The following is an 18,346-nucleotide window of genomic DNA, read 5'->3' as shown; positions in this document are numbered from 1 at the left end:
TTAGGTTTTTATGTATTCCAATGGTATGATTGTAACTCCGCCAGTAGCTCTTCTAGAGTTACTGCCGGTCTCAAGCCCGGGTAAAGGAGGAGGGTTGGGCGTTGGGTTAGCGACCCCATCCCGTAGATAACTAACTCGCTAAAAAAACGCTAACCAGAAAAAATAATTCAAACCATTTAAACTCTGCCCTCCTAGTTGAAGAAGGATTATGACGCCCAATGATGAAAGCTGAGATTCTTCGGAAGTCACGAGGCAACCAGAGCAAAAAATTTTATGGGTACATAGAACGTCTGGACAATGTGGGAGATCGGGAAGACCAGTCAAATAGCAAAGGAAACGAGAAGATACAAATTGTCAGAACTTGGAATTAGCGAAACCCATTGGACACAAGCTGAACAGCAAAAGCTAAATACGGGAGAGATGCTACTGTACTCTGGTCACGAAGAGGAAAATGCTCCACACACTCAGGTAGTTGCTCTGATACTGTCCAGAGAAGCACGAATCCAGAATTATCAAAGCATCATTAAAAACAAAGGAGGAGGGGATCACAATGAATGTTATCCAGTGTTATGCACCCACAAATGATGGCAACGACGATGATAAAGATAAGCTCTATGAAAGGCTGCAATCAATTATAGCGAAGTGCTCACGAAATGACCTCACCATCCTGATGGAAGATCTAAATGCTAAAGTTGGAGTGGACAACACAGGATATGAAGATATAGTTGGACGATATGGACTAGGAGAGCGAAATGAAAATGGGGAGAGACTTGCAAATGTGTATTCAACAAATTGGTTATAGGCGGCACAATATTCCTACACAAACGCATACACAAAGCTACATGGATCTCACCGGACCAAACCACAGAGAACCAGATAGATCATATTTGTATCAACAAAAAATTCCGAAGGACAATGGAAGATGTGACAACCAGAAGAGGAGTTGACATAGCTTCAGATCACTACCTGGTTGTGGCCAAGATGAGACTGAAGCTAAAGAAACACTGGACAACTGGACAAACAGCACTACAAAGGTTCAATACAGCCCTCCTTCGAGATACTGACAAGCTCCATGAATTCAAGATAACTCTCAACAACAAGTTCCAAGCTCTGCAGAATATACTGAAAGAACAAGAAACTACGATGAAGGACAACTGGAAAGGGATAAAAGAAGCACTAACTTCAACGTGTCAGGAGGTTCTTGGTCCTAAGAAGCATCATCATAGGGAATGGATCTCTATGGGAACCCTGGACAAGATTTAAGAAAGGAAGAACAAAAAACTAGCAATTAACAACAGCCGAACACCAGCAGAGAAAGTCAAAGCACAAGCAGACTACGCAGAAGTAAACAAGGAAGTGAAGAAAAGGATTAAGGTCGACAAGCAGAAATACATGGGAGAACTAGCAACGACGGCGGAAAAAGCTGCAAGAGAAGGGAATATGAAACAACTATATGATACAACGAAGAAATTGGCAGGGAGATATAGCAAACCAGAGAGACCAGTCAAGGACAAAGAAGGAAAGGCAATCACTGAGAATCAAGAACAGAGGAAAAGATGGGCAGAATACTTCGAGGAACTGCTGAATAGACCAGCCCCATTGAATCCATCGAACATCGAAGCAGCACACACTGACCTTCCTATAGATATCACTCCACCAACGCTCGAAGAAGTCAAGATGGCCATCAGACAAATCAAAAGTGGGAAGGCGGTAGGACCTGACAATATACCAGCCGAAGCACTGAAGTCAGACAGTGAAGTAACTGCAAACTTGCTTCACCTTCTATTCAATAAGATTTGGGAGGAGGAACAAGTGCCAACGGACTGGAAAGAAGGATATCTCATCAAGATACCAAAGAAAGGAGATCTCAGCAAATGTGAGAATTACAGAGGCATCAGTTTGCTATCAGTACCAGGAAATATTTTCAACAGAGTGCTGCTCAATTGGATGAAAGACTCAGTAGACGCCCAACTTCGAGATCAACAGGCTAGATTCCGTAAGGATAGGTCGTGCACAGACCAGATTGCGACACTGCGGATCATCGTTGAACAATCAGTTGAGTGGAACTCATCACTATACATCAACTTCATGGACTATGAGAAGGCATTTGACAGCGTGGACCGGAGAATATCATGGAAACTTCTCGGACACTACGGAGTTCCTCAGGAGATTATCAACATTATCCAGAATTCATACGACGGACTACAGTGCAAAGTGGTGCATGGAGGGCAGCTGACAGAAGCAATTCCAGTAAGGACTGGAGTCAGACAAGGCTGTCTACTCTCCCCCTTCCTCCTTCTTCTGGTGATTGACTGGATTATGAAGACCTCGACATCTGACGGGAAGCATGGAATACAATCGACATCTCAGGACCAATCAGACGACTTGGACTTCGCAGATGACCTGGCCCTCCTCTCTCATACACGCAAACAGATACGGACGAAGACAACAAATGTAGCAGCAGTCTCTGCATCAATAGGCCTCAACATACACAAAGGAAAAAGCAAGACTCTCAAATACAACACGGAGAATACCAACCCAATCACATTTGATGGCGAAACTCTAGTAGAAGTGGAAATATTCCTGGGAAGCATCATTGATGAACAAGGAGGATCGGATGCAGATGTAAAGGCGAGGATTGGCAAAGCAAGGGCATCATTTCTACAATTGAAGAACATATGGAACTCGAAACAGCTGTCAACTGATTTCAAAGCGAGAATCTTCAATACGAACTTCAAGACAGTCCTACTGTACGGAGCTGAAACGTGGAGAACTACTAAATCCATCGTCAGGAAGGTACAAGTATTTATAAATAGTTGTCTCCGCAAAATACTCAACATTCACTGGCCGGATACTATCAGTAACAGCCTACTGTGGAAGAGGACAAACCAGGATCCAGCTGAAGAGGAAATTAGGCAAAGACGTTGGACGAGAATGGGACCTACATTAAGGAAATCACCAAACTGCATCACGAGGCAAGCGCTAACCTGGAATCCTGAAAGGAAGCAGAGAAGAGAAAGGCCAAGGAACACATTACGCCGGGAAATAGAAGCAGATATAAAAAGGATGAGTAGCAACTCGAAGGAACTGGAATGGATTACCCAGGACAGGTTTGAATGGAGAATACTGGTGTGTGACCTATGCTCCTTCATGAGGGTTAGCGGGCCTACGTAAGTAAGTAATGGTAGGATTGTATGTCCATTGTAAACAACATATTAAATACGATGATGATTAATAATTTTAATTTTTTTTAATATAAAAAATCCTTTTATTTGACAATTGAGTTCATGAGTCCATTGAAGCTAAAACATCACGGGAAACTTGGAAGCACTGGACGACCATTTCGCTCTAGTGAGAAGCCGTAATCAATGGAGTTTAACTTTGTCTGTTGTGAGGCAGTAATTCACTGAAGACAATGGTGGACAGCTTTGCAATTTCGTGGATCCGTTGGAGTTAGACATTAACACCGTTAGATATCGGCTCAGAGGTCTGGAGGTTAGGCGTTCGCGCGCGAGACTGGTAGGTCCTGGGTTCGAATCCCGCGGTGCGGGATCGTGGATGCACACTGCTGAGGGGTCCCACGCTGGAACGAAACGGCCGTCCAGTGCTTTCAGGTTTTCCATGGTAGTCTAGCTTCAATTCACTGATGATTTCAACTATAATATATTTGTGTAAACAACTTATTAATCATTATATCAACTAGATACAACTGAACCAGATATTTCAACAAAATGTCCTGATTGCTTCTAATGTATTTGATTTTATTTTAGTTATTTATTGTTCACGTTTCCTGAAGTATATATTATTTCATTAAAACTTTTTAAGTTATCATAACTGAGCACGAAATCATTCTAAAGGAAATTCATTGAGAAACTAAAAACTGTATATTGAGTTCATTGAATAACATCACTAAATCAAATATTTATAAATAAGATGATAATGATGATTAAAAGGGTCAACTATGAACTTATGCAATACTGTAATTCCTACATCTATATTCTAAAAATACATAAAAAAAGGAATAATTATTGTTCTTTCATGAAATGTATCGTTTAATTATAGGTCGATCATCAGATAGGTAAGTAAATATGATTAGGGACATGAGGTTATAGTAAAAAAAACATTACTTTGATACATTCATGGCTCATTTCTTTCTTCCCCCCCCACTTTTATTATCATTTATAATGATAAGAAATAACAGTAATAAATGATAATAATCAGTTGAAAGAAATGAATAGAGGGGAAAAAAAGAATGTCGGAAAGTGAGGTAAGATAAAATAAGTAAAAGAAATAGGATATCAATGATGATGAATAATCTTGAATCATATTTGACGTTAACAAGAAGAAAAAAAAAGAATGAAACAAAGTTGTGTTTTTTTTCAAAAAAAAAGAAAAAAGAAAAAAAGAAAAGAAAAATAGGTCAGAATCTTTATTATTTTTATTTATTTATGCGTGCATATAAGTATTTTATGATTAGAATGCTACAAAATGATTCACCTTTGTTGTGTTCTTTTCATTTAGTTCATTATGAATTGTTTGTTCTATTTTCTTTGGGATTTTTTTTTCTATTTTATTTAAGTAGTTAATAAGTAGGTAAACTTATTCAGTTTGATGAAAAATGATTTAAGTATATATTATGTAAATCTATCCTAGTATATACATATAATATTCAATATTTGCTTATAATATAACTAATATCATATATAATAAATGTCAAAAAGAAAATAATTCGTTTCCTTTTTTTTAAAAAAAACGATAAACTGAAAGATAAGAAAAATTGATTTTCTTAAGGTTTCCTTTTTCGTATCTATAACTGTCTCCCAAATAAACGATAGATAAATACAGATTATTTATTAGAAATATAGTTGTCAACTGATAACTTGTTCGTGATAAGAATAGAATGTGGTAACTATGATTTTGAGAATAGTTGAAGATTCATAAGTCACTAGAAGTAACAAACAGAGTGATAGACAAGCAGAGATGGATAGTGGCTAGCAGTGGAATCAAGGACGCGCGTCAAGTCCTATTTGGGACTTGTCAGCTGGATGTACCTGCATCTCAGAGTTGATGTTCACTCTAGGACTCGAACCCAGTAACTTTCGCTTCAAACGCCATCGCGTTATCCACTCGGCCACTGAGTCCATCTCTGCTTACCATGTTTGTGAATTAAGGCTATATCGAGGCAATACGCTCAGTATGCACATATGCCAACTAGAGACCGACCAGTTGCAGTCCTAACACATCGATGGGAAGATTCAAACAAACAATACTAATCGAATTTAGAGTGATAGACAGTTAAATAATATACTATGGATATTTTAAAACTTATGCAGTTATAGTCTACAGAAACTATTGGAGACTTGATTATGTTTTAGTATATCCAAGGTGTTTCAAGTGTTTTTCTTTTTGCAGTTTAGTATAAATGATGAGATATTTTATAATGGATGGAGTTTGATGACGGTCGCGCAATAACGTGGATTAGTTGAAGTTAGACATTAACATTGTTGAATGTCGGCTCAGTGGTTTAGAGTTTAAGTGTTTGAGCGTTAGACTGAATGTGTTGTGTTCGAATCCAAGGTCCGGAATCGTGGATGCGCACTGCTGAGGAGTTCAACACTAGGACAAAATAGATGTCGAGTGCATCCAGATTTTCAATGGAATCTAAAATTAATCTATTTATGATCTCAGTCATGACTCAAAAATCTATAGGAATGTGTTATTGAGTGATTGAAAGTAATTCAAAGTAATAAACAGAACTAATTTGAATATATTGCAATATATAAACAATATGATTAAAGGCCTTTATAAGGAGCAATTGTTAACACATATCAAGTATTATTTCGGGTATTCAGTTTCAATAAGATAATATAAACATTCCTTCATTAAACAATAATAGAAAGATTCAAACAATCAATGCAGATTAACTCATAGAGAGACTACTTAAACGTTATTATCATGAACCTATATCTCTGAGATTTCCACTTTTTAAATCGACTTAATAATGCTCGTACCAAAGACTTGAACGAAGCAGATATTTTATTCTTGAATCAAAAAATAACCTGAATAGTTAATATCCCATTATCATATAGGTGTACAACTGCAGAATTTGAAGGTGAACTGTTGTATAGTATAATAGTATTATTTTTACAGCAACTTATTCAGCTAACATGAAGAAAACCTTTGAATTTAAACTTTTTCTTCTATGAATCATATCTAACTGTATTTATTTTAGAATAACTGGTGTAATCAAACTAATCAAATCTTTATGAAATAAATAGTACAAGGTGGCCTGTTTGAATATTTGGGCTACATGTTCCTGTCATCTAGATATTTCAACAAGTTAACCGTTCCCTTGTTTGTTTTAACAGATCATTAGGTCATTACATAAACTATTCATGTGTGTTTGTGAAATGTTTACCATCTTTCGCTGTACAACTTACAGAAATGTACAATCGGAGACACTTTGATGTCTAGCAATATTCATTGACAAAAATGAATATTATTACTTCTGAAATGCTAATATCTAAACGGCGGTCACTCAATATTTATCGTCAATATCGATTAAGAAATAAGGAACTGAAACTCGCTAAAATACTTTGTGCTAAGAATTCTATATTGTACCAAAAATATAGTACTCAATATAAATAATGTTTGGAATTCGAAAATTACTAGCTATTATATGGTATAATAAACCAGGCAAAGTGACTGAATTGGGTTAGATTTAATACATTTCAAAATCATCATCGCTAATGAAAAATCTTTGTGCTTACTCAAAAGAAATCAGAGTTTGATCGGTCAACGAAACATTTGTGTTTTATTTATATGTCATACTGACGATTATCACGTTCTCACTAGTGACTATCTATGAAAAGTAATTTTCGGAGTTCCAGTCAGAAGTTATATCCAGTGGAGCTAAACGATGTCGAGTGTCATAAAGTTATCTGAGAAACATAATAGAAGTTGATCACGCGATATCACGGATTAATTGTTGTTAGACTTTGCACCACTGAATTCTGGGTCAGTGGTCTAGAGGTTAAACGTTTAGGCTTGATCCTAAGTTGAACTATGCTGAAAAGTTTTATACTAGGACGAAACAACATCCCAGTGCTTACAAGTTTTCAGCTGTGGTCTGACTTGGATTAGTTTTGAATTTATATAGGATATAAATACTTTAGTACAACAACATTTCACGATATAAATAAATTTTATTGCTAACGTTTTTTATATGTGGTTAAATTTGTGTTTTCATTTCGTACACATCTAGATACATTTTCCACTCGCTTCGATTTGTAGAACAGATAGAAATATAAAAGGCAGTTATTTATAAATTAACAAACATTATTACCATAGATCTAGGGGAATTCACATGTATAAATACAATGATGTTATACTTAGCCAAATGGTTTATTTATGTCATGTGACTTTCAGTAATTTGCGTAAATATGCATACCTTTTCAAATAGCTTTTACATATCTTTTGCTGATATATATATATATATATCCTGGCTAAATTTGTGAATTATTCCACTTAGGAAACATTAATTTAAATGCATATATAAATCTGAACTGCATTTTCTTCAGTGGAATTTATACATTATAATTTCGATTCTCATACCAACTTTATATCAGTCTAAGTTAGCGTTTATCTAAGCGGGATTCTTATGATCAAAATTTCACGTGACCTTAAGCAAACAAATTTTATACTATTGTTAATCCAAGTTCACTTATTTAACTATAGTTGCTTTCTAATTTTCACAGTGAAATAATTTTCTTTCTACCTTAGTTCATAACTTTGTCATAAAAAAGATAAATTATATAAGTACACTTATATTATAAACCACTAGATTCCAACTTAGTAATCTAGTATTAGCTGAAGTGAATAAATTTCTTAGGTGTTGATTTTTGATTTCACAATTCCAATTCGATCAGAACTAAAATGTAATATGTATTCAATGTTCCACTTTATTTCAGATGGTTCTTTAGTTAGTATATCAGTCAGTTAAAAAAACTACACTGAAATTAAACATGACATCTATATTAAGTGAAATGAATGCATCATTTGAATTCACTTAGTATTGCTTGTTTGAATCTTCCCATTGATGCCCAGGACTGCAACTGGTCAGTCTCTTATTGGGATATGTGCATACTGAGCGTATTGCCTCGATATAGCCTTAATTCACAAGCATTATAAGCAAAGATGGATAGTGACTAGCAATGGAATCCAGGACGCGCGTTTCGTCCTATTTGGAACTCGTCAAGTGGCTATCAGGACTCAGTAGCCGAGTGGAAAACGCGATTGCGTTTGAAGTGAAAGGTACTGGGTTCGAGTCCCAGAGTGAACATCAACTCTGAGATGCAGGTACATCCAGCTGACGAGTCCCAAATAGGATGAAACGCGCGTCCTTGATTCCACTGCTATCCACTATCCATCTATGCTTAGAATGTATCATTTGTTTTACTATAGTTCGTAATTATATAATTTAAGGTATTCTAAAAGATTCTTAATCTCTGTGTATATACATTACCAATGATTTGTAGAGTAGTAAGATAAACTAAATGTATTCATCTATATAATGATAAACATAGTTGTACCCCGTAATTTTATTTTTATATGTATTTTTGGAATAGGCGTGTACTAACTAATTCTTTATACTAATTATTTGTATCATGTGACGTGATATATAAATATATATTTACCCGTTAATACATAGTTTCATAAATAAGTATTTCTTCGAATTTTCTATATTATATAGGTATGTTCTTTCGTGTACGTTGTTAAAGCATTTTTAAAGGTATGTACCCCAAGTAAAAATCCATTTATATATATATATATCCCTATTTACTGATGAATGCATTCAGCTTTACAATACATTCAAGCTGTTTTTATGTAGAATCTAGGATTCAATAGATATAGTGGACTTTATTCATTTACTATTAATTATTGCATGTAGATTACACACGTGAATGGTTATATTTAGACTATAAGATTTCTAGGCAGTTTTAGAAAAAACGTCATGTTGTTTGGATCAAAAGACATTAAAATATTGTTTCGCTGATTAAACACAGCATGATTAACCTGTTCGTATAATATCGTAGATAAAACGCTATCAATACTCATTTAACTGTTAGATTTTTAAAAAAAAGTTTCGGACAATAGTTGTTCTATAAATTGTACATTTAATTAATTCGTCTTATTTATCATCAAACTGTTAACTTTCAGTTATATTTTAGCTTTGAAGATATAACTACTCACATTTTAAATATTTTCAATAAAATTATTATGAATCTATGAATATTGCTATTCAAAACAAAGAACAATAGTTTGATGCAACGTGGCTAGTTGTATGTAACTAGAAAAAGCATTTTATTGATGATGGAAATTTATAGGTCGTGGATTCGAATCCCATGTGCGGGAGCGTGTGTGCACATTGCTGAGGAGTCCCACATTAGGACAAAATGGCCGTCCAGTGCTTCCAGGTTTTCCATGGTGGCCTAGCTTTAATTGACTCATTAATTCAACTAATCATATGATGATTATCTTGTTATTTAATGTTCAATTCACTGAGACTGATAATATGGATGATGAACATATATCGGTATTTGTCTGTTTGTTTACCGGACATAATGTCAAACAGATTTTAATGAGTACTGAGGACAAGACTAAACGACCACTTTATAATGTAGTTTACAAACGATTTCACAAACAAATTCTGATAATAGATTGTCAATTACCGCTATGAACATTGTATTATTCAAATCGATCACTTCAAAAGACTTTAATTTCAAATGATTTTCCCTAGGAACAAAATTATTGAGATTCACACCAAAAAAAGAAACGAAATCTCCATATACATGGATAGTGAACATGGATGCTTTGTAATAGACTTTTTAACAGAAAATATTTAAACTGTCTATTTTATACGAATTGATTGTTAATTACAAACAATATAGTTAATTTCATTTAGTATTGTTTGTTTGAATCTTCCCATTGATGTTTAGGACTGCAACTGGTCAGTCTCCTATTGGCATATGTGCATACTGTGCGTATTACATCGATATTGCCTTATTTCACACGCATTGTAAGCAAAGATTAGCAGTGGAATCCAGGACTCGCGTTTCATCCTATTTGAGACTCATCGGCTGGATGTACCTGCATCTCAGCGTTGATGTTCACTCTGGGACTCGAACCCAGTAACTTTCTCTTCAAATGCCACCGCATTTTCCACTCGGCTACTGAGTTCTGATAGCCATTTGCTTATGCAATAGGGTGAAGTTTAAATTCGTTTAGTATTGTTTGTTTGAATCCTCCCATTGATGTTTAGGACTTCAACTGGTCAGTCTCTCTAATATAGTTAACTATTTCAACTGTTTCTTCATTCATCAATTCCAGGGAATGTGAATATAATCCAGTAAAATGTGTCAAAATAACAACAATATAAAAAGTGTAAACATTTTAAAGCTAACCAACTTTATTATTATCTACGTTTCATCGATTTATGATAATACATAACATTAAGCGAAATAATATTGAACAAAGAACCATTTAGGAAACAAATTTTATTCTTTTGTTTAAAAGGTCATAAATCCCGGAAATTAATTTCTACCATGTTCTATAACTTGGTTAAATGTTGTAAAATATAAAACTTACTAGACTGATCTATGTTATTCAATTTTGATAAACTACATCAAATTGATCCATGATTCTTGAATAACTACTCATACATATTCAATCAGTTTTGCCAATATAACCTTATTTTGAAGAGTATTAACAAAGTTCCCTCAGGTAGAAAACCAAATTCAATAATAATTAAATCATAACAAAACCAAACATATGAAGACAATTTCAACGAGTTCAGTGAATTGTTTAAAAAAAAGAATATAATTTAATTAGTAATATGTGTTAAGTGAGAAAAAAAGCCAAACAACATCTATTCACAACTTAATTCGTCATTATTTTGTGTATATATAACTGTTCTTATTTCAGATAGATTTTTAGTTTTTATAGTGGTTCACTAATGATTTCTCAATGCGAATTAGTGATTAACTTATTTGTCTATAGAATTTTCACTCCCAAAGATGTCATTGAAAACTCACAAAATTTTTATGGACATTTGTAATAAGTTTATCTCAGTCTTAATATATAACAATCTATCATATAGAAATGAATATATATATCAGAAGGGGCTTTTGTAGAGATTTCAGTAATTTTATAGTTGAAATTATGAGTCAACTTAAGCTAGACCACCATGGTAAACCTGGAAGCACTGGATGGCCGTTTCGTCCTATTGTGGGACTCCTCAGCAGTGTGCATCCACGATCGCGCCTCGCTAGATTCCAACCCAGAACCTATCAGTCTAGCGAGCGAGCGCTTAATCACCAGACCACTGAGCTGTCATCCAACGGTGTTAATGTTTAAATTCAATTGATTCACGAAGTTGAGCGACCATTCACCATTGTCTTCAGTTAGTTGACATCTCAAAACAGACCTGGTTGAACTCCACTAGCTAGCTTCAATCGACTCATGATTTCAACTACAGAATATATATATATATATATACATATAAATATATGTTCACAGTTTACTCAACAGTTATTTAATATATATGTTTTTAACTGTTTACAATATATTTAGGGCTTTTAAAATAGGTAAACAATCATGTTACTGGACAATGTTTGATTTTGCTATGATATTATATGTAAATCCTATGCAGTAATACTTAATGTACCAGAAGTGTAAGCGGTAAATATTCACAGTTTTTCGTATTGATTAATGTTATATGGATCATTTAGCATAAAACACATGAAGTGCGCTGTAATGTTCTACTTCTTTTTCGAGTTATTAGATTACATTTTAGATTTCTTTTTAAATATTGATGAATTATTGTGAATTCGACTTACATCACCTGGAGACACATTCAACTGAATAGACCAATGAATATCTTAAACATTTTAATAGCAACCAACCACTACAATAAATTATTCAGTACTTTATGGTTCCAAATAGCTTCTCTATATCAGAAACGAGAATTATCTACAGATGAGTTCGTATAGTAATCACATTTAATTACTAATTGAGTACAATGAGAATTTCAATAGCTTAACGATATTGTTACTACGTTTAGACGAAAAAGTCTTGGTTTTCATACAATATAGAAGCTTAACTGTAGAATGTTAAACAGTCGCAAAACAAACAATGTATTGCCCTACTGTATTTACTAATGATTCAGAAGATGATAATGAGAAACAGAAATAGCTACTTGGAAGAAATCATTGTGAGTATGATAATTTTAAATCATATATTCCGATCGTTTATTATATCTGTTACTCAGCTGAGTCCTGAAAATATAAGCACTTTACCTCATTACATATGATGAATGAAAAATAGAGCAATACATTGGTTAATATCCATTTTTACTGGTGTGTGGGTAACATGGCTGGTGGTCTAGATGAATATTCATTGTGTTATTAAATAGTATCATGTTGTAGTGAACAAGAAGACGAGTGTGAACAATATAATGTAATTGGGCACAAAATATCTCAGTAAAATCTAACAACCATATAATAAATAGTTACTTTGCAAACTATCAATCAATTGCCTCAATCTTGATTACTACTTCTGCAAATATCAGTTCATCATCTTTGATTTCATCGTCCATGCATTTTCATACCAACTGCGTTCCGTTCCTGTTCTTTCATTATCGATCTTCTGCTGAAATATATTCTATACCTGACCATCACTATATGCTACTTATATGGATATAAGTAACCCACACCACAATATCATTTATGAAATAAATAATGCATGTTTTCCTTTTAAATATTTTTCATTTAAACTATAATTTACATATACGATCATTTATGAAATTAATTTCATATGATTTGCAAAATGAAGTTGGTTTATCGTTACTTTAAAGCAAGTTAGTTTCTTTTTCTTTTTTGGTTTACATGTTTAATCACATGTTTTTCGTCTGGAGAACTTAATATTTAATGATACTTTAAAAGTTCAATACCTGGATTTATTTAGGTTGAGTACTTATGTAAAAATTTATTCAAGCCTTAACCACGTTGGATGTAGTATAAATGTTCGTAGGGACAAATTGTTACATCTTTGATTGGTACAATCAAAGGATTTCAAAAGGTTGAAATTGTAATGAGTCCAAAAAAATGAGATTATTGATTATGAGTAACAAAAATATAGTCACAGCTTTAAAAGTGCGATATTACATTAGAATGTAGGATTCAAGAAAGATTAAGAATGAAAACACCTAGGTTATTGTTGTTAATTTCTAGCTATACCATTATAAAAGTCTATAACCGTAAAATATAACTATCCCGAAAACTTAAGGTCGAAAGTCTGTATATTCCAGTAGGCCCTTATCTAATGGTCAAAAAATTTATTGGCTGATTCTATAATTTAACTAAATCACTCAGTAAACATTTCCTAATCAACCTTCTCGATTAAACAGCATAATGAGTTGGCGTCAGTAGTGATTGACCATAGAAACTATAAAACTTTTATAATAAAAGGAAGCATTAATATATATCAATCAACATACAACTAACTTAAACTATGGTGGACAATATTTATAAAAATAACATTCCCATTATTTAAAAAAAAACAATGTAGAAATAAATTAGCACATTAAAACTTTTAATTACCATTTTTATTTCGGTCACATTTTCCATTTACCCTAATACAAAATTTTAATAAAGTAAACTGTTACATTTTTTCTAGCCAGTAATGTAAATCACATGACAGGAACTTTATTTGAGATTATTTCTTTTTGTATCGATTTAAGTAACAAAAAAAAGTCACTCATTAATTTGTTACATTAATAATAAGTTTAATTTTCATTCATTCCTTTTCACACTAAATAAATTTTAATGTGTACTATGCCACTCCCTTAAATGTTTGTCATTTTTTTTCTTTTTTACATTAAAATCAATAATCGATTGGGCAAGACTTACAAACAATGTGTATTTGTCTATGTATCTTTCTATCAATGTTTGCCAAACACATATAAATAACATGTAGGACTTTTTAAGTAAAGATGTATGATGGCTAGCAGTGGATTCCAGGATGCGCGTTTTATCCTAAAAGAGACTGATCAATTACAGTCCTAAACATCAGTGGGAAGATTACAACAAACAATACAAAATAAATATATAAGGCTTTTGTTCATGGTTTGTTCATAACTATCAAATCCAAGTATCGACCCATCGTTAACGTTTATTTCAATTTCGAAATCATGAACTTAACGAAAAAACCTTCATTAGTTCGTATTCATCGGACAATCATTGAAAAAATTTACATTTTAGGGCAGTTTCGTAGAAACCAAGTAGTTTCATCGCGAAACGATATAAACTAATGTGTAGTAAGAAAAAAAGCGGTATTTAAAAGCTTTTTTATTTTAATTTAATACTCCTTCCTGATTCCTTAATACGGTCCCATACTTAGAACGTTCGAATCAAACAATACACCTGAAAAATATAGATCCTTCTCAGATTTATCAAATGAAATATCTGTCAAAAGTTATTTAAAAGTGTAAATGCAATCAAGATGTTTATTGCCTTGAATCCGCTTTTAATCCGTTATATCGAAAGGTTATGTATCCCGTTTTTTAAAATTTGTACTACAGATGAAAGTTCAGTGACTTGACGTAAACTTTTCAGCTTCCAGTCATGTTATACTATTGCCTATTTATAAAATAATTTTTTAGATTCAATCAAATTGTTGTAACTCATTATATAATCAATGTCGTTAATTATAAGCAACCTTTTACAATCAAAAGTGTCTTTGATTCATACAAGCATATATTCTGTCCAAATTTCAATAGCACCCATTCGGAAGTTGTTTTGTGGAGATATCAGTATTTTCATGAGTCGATTGAAGGTAGATCACCATGGAGAACCTGAAAGCACTGGATTACCGTCTCGTCCTATTGTGGGACTCCTCAGCAGTGCGCATCCACGATCCCACCACGTGAGATTCGAACCCAGGACCTACCACAATAGAACGAAACGGCCATCCAGTGCTTCCAGGTTTTCCATGGTGGTCTAGCTTCAAATGACTAATGATTTCAACTATAAAATTACTGAAATCTCTGTTTAAAGTATAATCATTATTTAATAATATTTAATAAAATCAAATCATACAGACAGTTAGGTTAGTAACTAAAAGTTTAAATATTGATTTAATCTTAATTATTTGCAAAATCTTACAAATAAAAAAGTAATTTGATAAAATTCACCTCTATTGAATATTGAATATATCACTAATAATTTATTATTATTTTTAAGTATAAAATCAATTATTCATTTTATAAAGGAAGAATATATGTAATTCAACTTGTTAATAGTACATAATATATATTATCAGTATTTTCTGTTAAATAGGTATAATATATTTGTAATATCTCAGCGAATGAATTTAAAGTAAATCCAATGTTTCGCCTGGCAATCCGGTTCAAGCTTTTTCAAGGAATATCCTATTTCATGTTGTACATCAACTCGGCGCCCAAATACAGTGAAACTATTCGTTCTAATTTAGACGAAAGTTCATATATAAAGTATTTTCTATTGTTACCTAAAATGTTGCTTTATATCCATTTGTAATTAATATATGATCAGAAGGGGTTTTGTGGAGATTTAGTATTTTCATAGTTGAAAGCGTGAGTCAATTGAAGCTAGACCACCATGGAAAACCTGGAACCACTGGACGACCGTTTCATCCTATTGTGGGACTCCTCAACAGTGCACATCCACGATCCTACCTCACGAGCTTTGAACCCAGGACCTACTACAATAGGACGAAACGGCTGTCCAGTGCCTCCAAGTTTTCCATGGTGGTCTAGCTTCAGTTGATTCACGCTTTCAACTATGAAATTTAATATATGGTAAATTAATTGTATTGTATTATTTTATTATATAATATTTACAAATAGTCATGTTAAAATCAATATTTAATATATTTCATTAATGGGAGAATACAGACTGAGAAGATTCCATCAAAACTAATTATTGTTTTAGCTATGATGGATTGGATCATTTTGTATTAGTACAATGGTTACATAGACACAAGGGCATATATATATCCATAGAATGAATATAGCATTTTCTTGTCAAACTAGCAACATAATTAACTTGCTATTTTTAAATAGGGTCTAATGTTTGAAAACATAGTAATATGATAGTAATAACGGTAAAGTTTTATCATAAACTATTGTGTTCATCAGATAAATGCTTTATTAAACAGTATTCAAGCGATCACATGATGCTATTAATTTTTTAGATGAAGTTCTGCTTTTATCCTCATGATGAAGAGTAGTGGTATTATGAACTATACAGGAAGAATAGAGTACTGCTCTTAGAAGAATATTATATTCATTTTCGACAAGTACTGTGATTAAACAGTTTTGATTGATAGTAACAATCCAAATGTAGTAACAGAAAAGGTGAATCGAGCCACATATTTAGGAAATACATATGTTAACTAAGGCCTATCAGTTAAAATATTGAATATCAACAAGAAAATAATAGAAATGTTTACTAACAACCTCATATACAGTGAACAGGTAATGGGGATATGAACTCAGTAGTTTATTGTAAAACGCTTCGGTTCTTTAGACAATAAATACTGAAATAGACTCACAATTTGAGCTTCAAAATCTAGATGCAGATATTTACAGTCGATAAGCCGCAAACAGGATGAGACTAGCTTACTCAATTGTATTTCTAATCATAACCTAGAATAATATACTATAATTTATTTCATAACATTTTATTGAAAGCATGAGAATTCAGAAATCAGTAATTACTAGAATATTTCAAGTTTACCCCACTTAGTACTAAGTCATCTGCTTCAGAATCCGAAATTTTAGAACTCAATTAAAATGATAAAATGAAACGTTATATGTTGATCAATATTTCTGAATGCTTCTCAAAAGAGTTGCACGATTAATATAAGCGGACTAAATTCTTCATTAACCACTTAACCATGCTATATATCAGTTGCAATTATGCTTGTTTAAGGAAAATAATGCACATTATCAGTGACCGAAAACTGTTTCACGAAGATTAGGGCATACAAATACAGACAAATAATGATAACAAAGGATCTATTTAATAGGTTTAAATCGCGTAGAAAGACAAGCAAATATATATATATATATATATATATATATATATATCCACACACGTCCGCCACTCAAGAATCAAACTTTTAAATATTACTTCCCAAAGAGATATAGAATAACCGAATAGTGAATTATCTTTCACTGAAATCTAGCAAGCGGGATCGTGGATGCGCACTACTGAGAAGTTCCATACTAAGACAAAATGGCCATCCAGTGCTCCCAGGTTTTTCAAGGTATTCTAGCTTTGATGGACTAATGAATTCAACTGGTAAATTAATACAATCACCACAAGACGCCTTCTTGAGAGTTAATTTTCGTTAATATATATGTAAAGATTACAATTCTTTATTTAGTTTCAACTTACCAGTTCATTTTGTTTTGTTCTACCAACATTATGTCGTGTAGTTGTTTTAATCCCTTTGACTGGTTTACGTCCATTAACACGTTTCGTAGATTTTTTACCTGGTTTTATAGTGTAGTCAACATTTACATTTGATCTTGGAATAAGTGTTACATCAGAATAGATATCCAGTTCGCTTGAAACAGACGGTAAACCATCAATAGAGTTATCATTGTTACTATTATTATTATTACTATTACTACTACCATCTAATTTATGACTATCTGATCTACCATCAGTTTTGGTAACCATCAGTGTATTAACTTTAGTTTTATCATATCTGTTCTCGGAGATTTCTTCACCATTACTTGTCTGACTACTGCTTATACTACTACGACCAGAATCAGTTGATGAAAAACTATGAATATTATTAGTATCCACTTTAGTTGTGTTGTTTGTATTCTGTGCTAATGATGATGACGATGATTGCAGTTGACCATTTTGATTTTCACTATCAATATTTTGACTTGCTTTAACTGATACTATGGTTGATTGATCAGAGGATAGTGATAATGGTGAGTGAGATGATGTATTCATAATCTGCCGAACAGGATTATTCACTGGCGGTGTTTTAATCGGTGTTATCGTTGTTCCTAATGCTTTCATTTTTGGTGATGATGAAGTTGAGGGCGATGAAGTCGTAAAGTGTTTATTGTTACTATTATTACTGGTAATTTCATCAGTATTATTAATATTAGTGTTCATATTATTTTGTTTGTTGAGATTAACAGATGTGGTAGTATCGGTTTGTTCATCTAAACAAGAGACTGATTTATTTTTCTTTCTGTCACGATTATCCATAATATGATAAT

General features: G+C 32.9%; 1 protein-coding gene across 1 annotated transcript in view; it reads right to left on the bottom strand.

Annotated features, from left to right (window-relative positions):
- Smp_150140 (putative pi3kinase) overlaps nt 1-18,140 on the bottom strand; it is a gene marked incomplete at both ends in the record, with an annotated part of 54,963 nt that extends 36,823 nt beyond the window's left edge. Inside the window, 2 exons of the mRNA XM_018796529.1 lie at nt 17,499-17,596; nt 17,768-18,140. Of these exons, the coding sequence (XP_018651662.1) occupies nt 17,499-17,596; nt 17,768-18,140 (471 nt within the window). The remainder of the gene's footprint in view (nt 1-17,498; nt 17,597-17,767) is intronic.
- Between the last annotated feature and the right edge of the window lie 206 nt (nt 18,141-18,346).

This window comes from Schistosoma mansoni, chromosome 4 (assembly GCF_000237925.1).
Source record: "Schistosoma mansoni strain Puerto Rico chromosome 4, complete genome".
In the NCBI taxonomy this organism is placed as follows: Eukaryota; Metazoa; Platyhelminthes; class Trematoda; order Strigeidida; family Schistosomatidae; genus Schistosoma; species Schistosoma mansoni.
The sequence above is the reverse complement of the archived record's forward strand: the minus strand, read 5'-3'. Positions and strand labels throughout refer to the sequence as shown.